At 38.7% G+C, this 11,406-nt stretch overlaps 1 protein-coding gene across 1 annotated transcript; it reads right to left on the reverse strand.

The window, feature by feature from the left end:
• Nucleotides 1-2,101: 2,101 nt before the first annotated feature.
• Nucleotides 2,102-4,016, reverse strand: LOC128714619 (optineurin-like). The gene is made up of 11 exons (XM_053809493.1): nt 3,810-4,016; nt 3,663-3,741; nt 3,410-3,588; nt 3,290-3,341; nt 3,179-3,219; nt 3,069-3,120; nt 2,854-2,981; nt 2,730-2,781; nt 2,522-2,670; nt 2,293-2,459; nt 2,102-2,234 (listed from the first exon to the last, which is right to left on the reverse strand). Exons 1-11 carry the CDS (start codon nt 4,014-4,016, stop codon nt 2,102-2,104), a joined length of 1,239 nt encoding a protein of 412 aa, XP_053665468.1.
• Between the last annotated feature and the right edge of the window lie 7,390 nt (nt 4,017-11,406).

Below are 11,406 nucleotides of genomic sequence, written 5' to 3' on the forward strand. Positions count from 1 at the left end.
CAAGCTTTCTTTGAGTTTGTCCATTTCCGAACGATGCGATGCCTCCTTCTGCTCCATCTGATTTATCAAATCTTCTTTTTCTTTTGCACCGTTTTCCAATTCTAAAAAAAAAAACAAGTTTCCTGTTTCTATAAACTATTGTTCGTAATAAAGAAATTTTTCTCCACACATTTACCCTCGCTCAATTTACGCGATTCTTCCACCTGGCTTAGAGTTGTTAATTTCATCTACAGAAAGAATTAAAATGATTAAATATTGGAGACAAAATCACACCTTCCGGCTTTTTCTTTACTCTTTCCAACAATTCTGTAGCGGTTGTAAGCTTCGATTGAAGTCGTTTTACTTCATTTCCATGCTTATCGTTATGTGTTTCCATGCTGCTGTTTACACTTTGCTGGAGTCTTTGCATGTCGCGCAATTCTTGACAAAAGATATAAATTATTACTTAGATAGATAAATGCGATAGATCGATAAATATGCGAACCTCCCTTTAGTCGATCATTATCTGTCTGCAGCGTAGAAAGTTGACCCTCCAGCTGTAAATATGGATTAGCTAGTGTGTTTGCTGTGCACTACCATATATCACACGAATGCTCACATTCTGTCGCAAACATACCTTGGAAATGACCGATTTTTTATCTTCCAATTCTAAAAAAGCAATAGATTAATGACTCCATTTGAAACATGCTGATCTTCGGAATGGCATACCGTTAAAAAAATAGTCCGCACGCTTCTCCAATATTTTTTTCTCTCTTTCCAACTGCAAAAACGGAGAACATCGAAACATGAGAAAATATTCAGTTCGTTAGTGAATTGAAAATACGAACACTTTGTATCTTCTTCGCATCGGACGATGATGGTTCGTTATCACCGGTCTTATCCGCTATTTTTTGCGTTTTGGCACCAGATGTTGTACCGGCACTGGGGGCATTTTTTTCCTCCAGTAGGTCCTTCGTGTTTGATGCCTTTAGGCCAAAATTTATGGCAACATTGTAATGAATCTTTGAAGCTAGAATGACGTGCAAAGGGTGAATGTGTCAAATGAAATACATAAATAATGAAATACATGAAAATGTCCATGATTCACTCTATCGTTTAGCACAAACCTTTGGCTAATTGCTTGCTCTTGAGGTCCTAGAAAATTCGGTAACAAGCAAAAAGGATTATTGCTAAAAATATGCACCATTTCTCTGCTGCTTCGTTACCTTATCGGATTTTGTAGCTTTGCCTTTTTTGCCATCAGTTTTCTTTTCGTCATCTTGGCCATCATGATCTTCCGCTTGATTGCAACATTCACTCTCACGTTCATCATCTTCACCATTGTCCCCTTCATCGTCGTTCTCGTCAACCAGCAGAGGATCTCCCGTGTATTCTAGTTCGGATTCGGCACGCTGAATATTTCTTTGATCTGCCATACTGCACGCTGAACACAAACTCGCTTCTGCTGTGAGCTAGCTTCTGGTAAACAATGAATTAATGCAATCGCAATCGATGTATGCGTAAGCGGATATTTGCTGAAACTACCCCAACAAACGCGTTTTCGACCATAGTTTCGAAACTTGAAACTAACCACACCAGACAGCAAAGCATGCACAGTGGGTAGTTTGAACGACATATCAGAACCTGACATCAGTATGTTGCAAATGTGAGATCAAAATTGATGCCAGGTCATGTGTTCGTGGTCATGGTTGTATGCTCCCTGCTCCAGCGGCCTGCTCAGTATGCTCTCAGGTTGAAACCCTGTAGCAAAAATTCGCAACATGCTCTAGGGTACCATTTGCTTAGAGTATACTGTAGCAATAATTGTTCCCGAACATTCCCCAAACTTCCTTTCCCCCTTTTCTTACCTGTGTTAAGTGACGTTAGTGCAAGTAAGAGGACTCTAATCCTACGTTTGTTTGCTAATTATATTGTCCACATTGTTTGGTGAGGGGAAAAGTAAAGATTGATAACAGATAACCTTTTTTTAAAGCATTTTTTTACAACATTTCAAACACAAACACAAAATAAAATACACACATACAAACGCTCCAGTAAACCGAATGTTAAAAGTCCTGTACAATACGAATAGATCGGTTGTGGTGTGTGCACTGAAATATGTTTATCCGTTGCAATCCTCTGCATGGAGTTGCATATTTGCCAAGCTGTCAAACTGCACTCCACACAAAGGGCAAGAGTACGCTCCATCGTTTTGCATCTGGGCCGCAGTCGTCGTGAAGGGATTCGATTCCAAACTGAAAAGGAGAGCGGTTTAGTGGAGAAAAGTCCAAACAAAAATCAAATTTTTCTTACATCTGTATTGCACGTTTTAGTTCAACTATTTTAGCATTTGAAGCATCCAAGCGTAGATTGATTCTTTGTTTTTCATTTTCTGTTTCGCTTAGTGCATGCTGCAGTTCCATGTTCTGAACCTTCAACTCCTTTATCTGCTCTGCGGTTGTTTGTAAATCGTCGCTCAGCTAAAACCAACAACAAATAGTTAGCAAGAACCAAGTTTTTCGCACCACGAGAGTCAACACACCTTATGAACGCGATCAGTAAGTTCGGTGTTTCCTGTTGTGGCTTGTTGTATGCTATCTTTCAGTTTGGTCAATTCCGTAAGATACGATTTCTCCTTCTGCTCCAACTGATTTATCAAATTTTCTTTAGTTTTCGAAACGCTTTCCAAATCTACGGAAAACATTTCACAGGTTTAAATTCAATTTGACACAATTAAACATTGTTTTTACCTTTCCTCAATCGACACGATTCTTCCACTTGGTTTTGATGCGTTAATTTTATCTACAAAAAAGGAAGAAGAAACAAATGAACAAAGATTTTCAATAAACGTTGTGCACCTTGTTGCATCCTCACCTGCTGCAACGAATCGGTCGCATGTTTAAGCTCCGTTTCAAACCGTTTGACTTCGTTTCGATGCTTCTCGCTTTGTGATTCCAAACTGGAAGCCAAACCTTGCTGGAGTTGTTGCACATCACGTAATTCTTAACATCATAAAATGAGGGAGAAGATTATTCACAGGCAGGGAGGGATCTTCTTTTCTTGTTGCTAGTTGTAATGCACTTACGTACCTCCCTTGAGTCGATCATTATCGGCCTGTAATTCATAGCATTGTCGCTCCATCTATAGATATAAATAGGTTAGTGCGTGCATCAGATGAATACTTCTCTTCCAAACATACCTTCGCAAGTTCTGACATTTTTGTTTCCAAACGGATACAACCTAATAGAACAAAAAAAAACATTAATTACCGAAACCAACTTTCATTGCGCTAATCATTTTAAAGGCCTACCGTCAAGAAATTTGCTCGCAAGCTTTTGAAGTTCTTTGTTATCTTTTTCCAACTGTACAGAAGAAGAGATTGTGAAATTTGAGCAATTATTCTGCTGAAGTTAGTACTGAGGATACGTACACTCTTAATTTTCTTCGCATCGGGCGATGAAGATTCGTCATCACGTTTCTTATCGGGCGTTGTCTGAGCTTTGGCACCCGATGTGCCGGCGTTTTGATCCGTTTTTCCCTCTTGCTGCTCTTTCTGATTTGATGCATTCACGCCTAGATTGAAGTTGATCTTCCATTGAAATTTTGAACCTAGAATGGCGAGCGTAGAAGTGTGAACAATGCGTCTATTCCTCTCACATTCTTCAAACAGCACGATGACTCACCAAACGGATCCATTACAATGTTCATCAATCGCTTCGCCTTCTTAGCCATACCTTTGGATGATTTCTTGCCTTTGGGATCCTACAGAATGCGAAATGCAGCAACATATTAGTACTAAAGAAATTCATCACCCATTTGCTGCTTGTTACTTTATCCGATTTTGGTTCTTTGCCCTTTTCATCTTCAGCTTCGGGTTTTCCATCCGCAGCACAATCTTTCTCTTTGCCACAATTTTCACTCTCATTTTCATCGTCTTCAAACGTGTCGTCCTCATCCTCATTTTCGTCGTCCAGCAGTAGATCTTTCGCGTACTCTAAGGCGGTTTCGGCGCGTTGTCGAATTATGTGACTAGCCATACTGTCCGCGGTACGAATCGCCGTTTCACCAAGAGCAACCGTTTTTGTGAGGAAAGGCCCGATTTTTTATCTCGTTGTAAACAATAAATTCTTTCATAGCATTGTGGCGCATGCGTAAGCGGGTGTTTTGCGAAACTGTACCAACCAGCATAAAACATATTTTCGAAATTCGAAATCGGTCAGACGGCACAGTGGGTAGTTTGAACTGTACGTTGTATAGGAATATGTAATAAATATAAATAAGTAGATTACACATTTCCAACACCAATGTTAGTTCTCACGATTTATAATATTATTAAAAAAAAGGTTAAGTTTACTATAAATTATATGTAAATAATTATTTAAAATCCATCCGCGCACTCTATCATAAGCATAACAATGGTTTTAGCTTAAGCTAAATGTTAGCTGGAGGCGCCCAGTACTTCAATTAATTTATTTTTACTTTTGATTTTAATTGTTTATAGTCAATAACGGTAGTGCTGGAATTTTTTTGTTTTTATGAAAATTAAAGAGAAAAATAATATTTTTTTATAATCAAATTACACTGCGTTCATGGAGTTTGATAGCATTGCGTTTAAATATTTCTATAGTCATGTTTTACAATTGGCAAACTGTTTGTGGCCGTTTCACGGTTGGATTTGAATGTGGTCAAAGAATCTCTAAAGAAAAACTGTCTTTATAGTGTATGGTGTATGGTGCTTTATGGTGTGTTGCTGTTGTTTACCATTTACGGTTAAATAAATGATACATTTTTGCTATAATTTATAAAGAATATTTTACCATGCGTTTTTTAAATTGTTCGCTTGCAATAAACAATGGATTGAAAGGAATCATGCATCCAGACCGTTCCCTTGTACGCAAAACGAGCTCGTTTGAATTATGAGTAAATGATGTCTTGGATGTCAAACAGCAACCAATCCGCCAGTTGTATTGCCAAAAACATGCATCAGAAGGAGGCGCCTAGTACTCCACTGGGATGATTTCCAGGGAGCAGTACACTCTAGCGGTGTGGGTAAAGGGTACTGTTGGGAATGTTTGTTTGCAGTTGAGCTATTTTAACGGCAGATGCATCTGATTTCCATTTGAACGTAAATATAGCTGCCTAACTTCTTGGCAATCCTGCCCCAAACCCTCTATCGTTCAATTCCGTTTCCAGCTACAAATTATAAAAGGTTATTAGCGCGTGTTTGATTTTACCATCATAATCGAAATATCCTACGCATTTCATCAATTTGCTTTTGCGTTGTAGATTTTTTTCCATTCTCTATTGATACGATGGCACCTTTTGCTCAAACTCTTTTATCACAACTTATTTTTAAAATGCTTCCAGTTCTATAAAAAAGTGTAATATTACTACATTAAATTTTCGCCATTCCACGCTCTCCTTAAATAAGTACCTACGTTTTCTCACCCAATGCGATTCTACCAATGGTTTTTGGCGTGCTAATTTTGTTTACAGCAAACAATCCAAAGTTTAAAATTGTACCTCTTTCCATCTTCATCTTTAACCTTTTGCGACGAATTTGTAGCAATTTTATGCTCCGAATCGAGCTTTACATCATTTCGATGCTTCTCGGTGTGTGTTTTCTCACTGCGGTCCGATTCTTGCAGACGTTTTTGCATATTTTCCAATTCTTAACAAACGATATAGGATAAAGCAAATCATTGCTTGTTTTACCTTGTTATTATTTGCGACCAACATACGTACCACCCTTCAGCCGATCGATTTCTGTCTGCTGCTTAGCAAGTTCCTCCTTCATCTGTAAACATAGGTTGATTAAGGTGTTGTCTTTGCACACATATATATACTGCCACAAAACTTACCTTGGAAATTACCGCATTTTTCTCTTCCAATCCTAAAACAAACAATAATAAAACAAAAAACACTTAAAGCGACACGTGCATTAGAAACTTACAATGTCATACAATAGATGTAAGCAATAATGTATCCTGCAACAGAATCTTATGTGATAAAACATAATTTAAAGTAGCGATTGACCGAAGCGATAATTTTCCAATTATATTTGGCATTAGTTTCATGCTAAATGAACATACATAGAAACGAACCTATCTTTAGTCGTTCGAATTTATCCTGCTTTGTAGAAAGTTGTTTCTTCATCTGTAAACATAGTACGATAAGGATAGATAGATATAAATAGTGAGATAAAGATAGATAAGCGTGTTGTCTGTGCACAAATACTGCTCACATAAATGCTAATATACTGCTGCAAACATACCTTGGCAAGATTGTTGTTCAACAATTTCTTATCTTTTGCCAACTGAAAGAAACCGAATCGTGAGACATTCATTCGTTTGTTATAGTACCGAAATTACGAACGGTTCTAACCCTCTTTGCGTTCTCATCACGTTCCTTATCGGCTGTTTTCCGCGGTGTAGTGCGGGATGTACTGGGTATTGGATCATCCCTCTGCTTGCCTTTTCTTGCGTCTTTCTTTCTTTCTTTTTTTGATGGACACCCCCTTATGTTCAAGGTGAAGTTAACATTAATCTTGGCACCTATAATAAAAAAAAACCGATCGAGAACGCGATTAATCGTTGCTCATTCTTCAAACAACACGTTGACTCACCAAGCGAACTTATTGCAGTGCTCAATATTGTCTTCGCCATCTTACCAAATCGTTTGCTCTCGGATTTCTAAGAAATGCGACATGCAGCACAACATTAAAGCTAAACTTCTTTATCAATGTTCTGATGCTCGTTACCTTATCAGAATTGGTTTGTTCGTCGGTTTCATCGGAAGATTGCATTTCGTAATCCTGGTCATCAACATACTCCTCCTTGAGGCCATTCTCAACCACATCTTCGCAATATTCTTCGATTTGGTCTTCGTCCGAATGAAGCGCGTGCTCCGCGTGCTCTAGGGCGGTTTCGGTGCGTTCCTCAATTATCTCACGGTCCATGCTGAACACTGTACACCTCGCTTCACTAACGTCCACAGTACTTGTGTGACATAAACCGGTTAACTATTGGTAAGCAACAAATTTTTGAATCACAACGCATGCGCAAATGGGTATTTTGCAAAACCACCCAAAGAAACAAACAACCCTATCTTCGAAATTCGGAATTCGAAACCATTGCCCAGAGTGCACAGTGGGTAGTTTGAAATGTACGAGGGAATATGATTTTGCAGCGGTGTGTTGGTAACAAAAGCCAAGTTTTATAGCTTACAAAACAAAGACTATGGGACTTTTGATCCGACAGTTCGGACGTTTGCCGTCTAATTAGCCCATGAGAGATCTCTTATGCCGAACTAACCGTATTCGAGATGTGGTCTTAAAATAGTAGTTAACAGTCTAGATAAACACCCAAATCTCGAACAAAATTAACCCTCTTGATCGGACGGTCGTTGACCAAATAGCGGAAGAGCCTTGGGTGAGGTGAACGGAAAAATGAGTGCCCACCGAATTTCCAAGAGGAAAAACAACCCCTTTGCATACAATCAGGCGTTAGCGTACATTGCTACATTGGGAAATAACATAATCATTAACATAAAACAGGAAATTTGTTAAAAAGCAACAATTAGGAAATAAATGAGACATTTCGATTATGAGTTCCAATTATCATTCAATAATAAACAGCCGTAGAGGTTTGTAATGTTCACGTATTTTACTCGATATTTTGAAGCGCTACCTATTGCAGATTATTCCTTCGCAACTAGCACTGGCTCTGTATTAACATGAATCGTGTTTAAAAATGGCGACGGAATCACACTTGACTCCGGTGATTTTAAGCGAGTAGAAACACTTTGACGGCTCTGAAAAAGGGTAATTTTTGGGATGTTTTTCATAGCTAACGTTGAATGTAGGAATTTAAAACAACCGTTAATTTTAACAGTTTTCGGTGAACCAAAACTCAAATGCTCATAAATGCACAGCGTGGCAAACTAAGAATGTGTCACCGAGGCTGGTTGAAATTTGTCATCACGTCTCCATTGCATTTGCCATCGATCGAATTGAAACGTACGCTCCACGGTGGTTCATTTTTGTACACATTGGCGTATGATTTGTTTCTACTTTCATTTTTATTTCTTTTTATTTCATTAAATACGACACCTTCATTAACGAGACAGCAACATGTTTTTTTTTTTTGTGTGTATGTTTTGTTACATTTTTTCCTCATTTTCATTTGTTACGCATATGTGTATGTGTGTGTGGTTGTTGTTGTTGTTTTCTTTTTCTTCTTCTTCTCGGTTGTTTGTTTCAGTGAGTTTCGTTTTGTCTTTAAAAGTTCGCAACTCAAAAGATCATATGTAACGAACGCAAACTGTTTACTACACTTGGGCGCACATGTTTTGCGTATTACGGGCATTGGTTTTGTTTACGCCTTCCTTACTGATCCTCAAACGGTATTAATCCTACATACATACACACACATACATAAGCCAAGTATGGTATTTGTGAACCAATTCGCTCGATTGCCTGTGTCGCTAAGTCATGCATTTAAGGAAGCATAGAGCCGCTGATTCTTAGCAAGTTGGAATTCGCTTACGTCACTTTTCATCTTTACCGGAAAGTAGAAAAGATACGAACGAAACAAACAGTAACAGCGCAATGTGAAACGAGTGCACAGCACAAGGGTCTGATTGCTGATGGAAAACGTACCCTTGACCTTTACACAATCGACAATCGATACTGCAAACATGCCAATGTTGTATTTACCGTAGATCGTCGCATCTTATTTAAAGGAAAATTACGCAATTGGCAATTAGTGTACAAAACATAAGTTCCAGAGTAAAACATACTTTTGCCTACAATATCATTTAACATCTCTGCCCGTTTTCTATGTGCAAAAGCTTTGCTAACTGTGGGAACAAAGTAGAGAAAAGAAAAACAAACTAAGCTAAAACTAATACAACGATTTGTATGTACGTTGCCTCCAAACTCTATTCGCTTATGGAGTCGAATACCGTCTACGAAACATAGCTGCCAGCCGAAGATGCTTCAACCTGCTCAATGTGCCGTTTAAATTAGTTTGTTAAAAATAAACAACGCTTAAAACGAAAATGACCAGCATTTTCCGTAGAGCGCCCTATGATGGAAACAGCGCCCAGCTGTGGCTTAAACATGCACGATCTGCTCGTACTCAGGCCACATTGGCACTGATTATGTTATGCTGCATGGTCTTGTAACCTGGGTGTGGGGTGTTGTTTGGTCGTCGAAATTGAACCTCCAGTGAAAGAAGAAGCTTCATTATGGAAGTGTAGATGATTCCACACTGCACTACGCGGTGTATCTTCATGAACGCATTTTTTGCACTATTGGTTCCACTGTTGTTGACTGTTGAGTCTGGTACAGTAACCAATAAAAATTAAAGCATAGAACAAAGCATGGTTGGTTCCTTGGTTCGAGTCACATTATACGATTTCTGTGTTCAAACTGATAGTAGCGCTACCGGGTCGATTGTTGTTATCCTTCACACAGCAAAACGTACATAGATCATCGTCCAGTTTGAATGTAACCGACACAACAACAACAACAACAGCTGCACTGCAAGAGATTTACGCCTGATTATTTCACTATCACCTCTCTCTCTCTCTCTCTCTCTCTCTCTCTCTCTCTCTCTCTCTCTTTCTCTCTCTCTCTCTGTCTTCATATAAGCTCTTCATATATCTAACATAATAGAAATAAAAATGCTAGAAGTGTAGAAGTTCGAAAATGCCGTCCTCCTCTCCCATTATCGAATGCCCTCCGGGCATTACTTGTCAACTTTTCCTGTTCTGCGCTTTGGCCCGTGACCTATCCTAGCCATCTGGGTAGGATTGTTGCGTTAGCGCACAATCTATCGAATTTATATGAGCGTAACATGCTTGCTTGCTTGCGTGTGTAGCCTTTGTTGTCGTGCGACTAAGTAAGTTTAAAGGTATTTTCATCTCATGTTTTTTGTTTGTTTTGTTTTGTATGCGTATTGTATATCATCTCTTGGATAAAAGGGCACATTTAAGATGTCAACGAGTGTTTATTATTTGTTTACATTCCCATCTATTCTCTTCAGGATTTTGCTGGATTTTTTTGTTTTGTTTTTGCACAATATCTTCTTCATTAAGCTTTGTATTTTTTGTTTTGTTGTGTGTGTGTATGTGTGTTTTATATTTATGATTCCATTTCATCTCTTTTGATCTTTTACTTTTTACCTTTTAGCGCTTTTTTGTGTTCATTTTCAAGAGGTACTGTGGACAGTTACAGACGCGGGTGATGATAGAGATAGTTCCATTTATTACGCTTTGTTTGCGATTGTTTTGTTTTTTTTTTCCGTGGTAGGGTTCGTCACAAAAGCCCACGCAGGGGAAAGGTTTGGTTCTTGTTCAATAAGACATAGCACAGCATTGTATTATCCGTTCGTTATTAAGCGCTTTTGAACGCAATAGCTCCCCATCACTTTACGCGGGGATTCTATGTTCGAGCGTTTGCTTGCATCTCCTACGAATGAGGCCTACACTATGCTCGCGTTGGGAACTGGAGCCCAGTTGCAACCAGGTGCATAAGGAACCCCATATTCCAACGGCGCTGGTACGATGGATGTTTTGTATGAATGACCGGGAAAACAGGGTCAATGTTGATCCTTCCTATCAATATGCACCGTACAAATGCTATCATATGATATGTTGAATGCGATAACGAAACATGTAATATTCAAATTATCTCTCTATGCGAACCGTTTCTAGGATATCCATTGTATGATTGATTACATCTGGTTGGTTGGCTGTGTTCTTCTGTTGGCTACTTGAAACCGTTCAAAGCGCATTAGGAAAGGTATGTAGAAAAAGCACTAAGGAGAAGGGAGGATGGGTGCTAAAAACATGGCTCCCGCTGGGGTGTTGTGAAAGAGATTCTTCGGAGACGCTGTAGAGTATATGGTTATCCTACCCAACTTTGATTTTAGTGGGGAATTTTTGTAGTGTAAGCATCTAGCAAAAATACCATAATATCATTACTTGCATTACTCGTGTTTCTTTGCGCTCCTTGTACACAGTTTGCATTTTTCATGATGGTTCTATTTTCCTCGAAAAGAAACAAACAAAGACCACTCGTGACTGTTCGGTATTTGTGTTAGACATTTGCATTTTATGCCAAATTAAACTGTATAAGTGCAAAAATGCATTAAACTATGTTTCATTCACGGGACTTTTGCTCGGCAAAACGTTCATATAGATAAACAAAATTTCCAAACTTGGGTCATTTGCTGATATCCTTATTCGCCTGCCTGGCAAGAAGTATCTCTATCATTATACGTTGTTACATATTTCATACTCCTTTCACGCTGGAAACACCAATGCGCTCTCTCAATGCGATACAAAAACCATATAATCTGATATCATCTCAATTGTTACTAGTAAGCGAGTTACTACGCAGCTGATGCATTCTGCTACAAT

This window comes from Anopheles marshallii, chromosome 3, assembly GCF_943734725.1.
Source record: "Anopheles marshallii chromosome 3, idAnoMarsDA_429_01, whole genome shotgun sequence".
Lineage (NCBI taxonomy): Eukaryota > Metazoa > Arthropoda > Insecta > Diptera > Culicidae > Anopheles > Anopheles marshallii.

Bases quoted from the DNA above. Each gene is read 5' to 3' on its own strand.
- LOC128714619 (XM_053809493.1), bottom strand. From the start codon at position 4,016: ATGGCTAGTCACATAATTCGACAACGCGCCGAAACCGCCTTAGAGTAC. The intron at 3,342-3,409 runs GTACGTATCCTC...TCTTCTGTACAG, and splicing joins ATGCGAAGAAAATTAAGAGT to TTGGAAAAAGATAACAAAGA. The intron at 2,671-2,729 runs GTAAAAACAATG...TGTTTTCCGTAG, and splicing joins ATCGTGTCGATTGAGGAAAG to ATTTGGAAAGCGTTTCGAAA.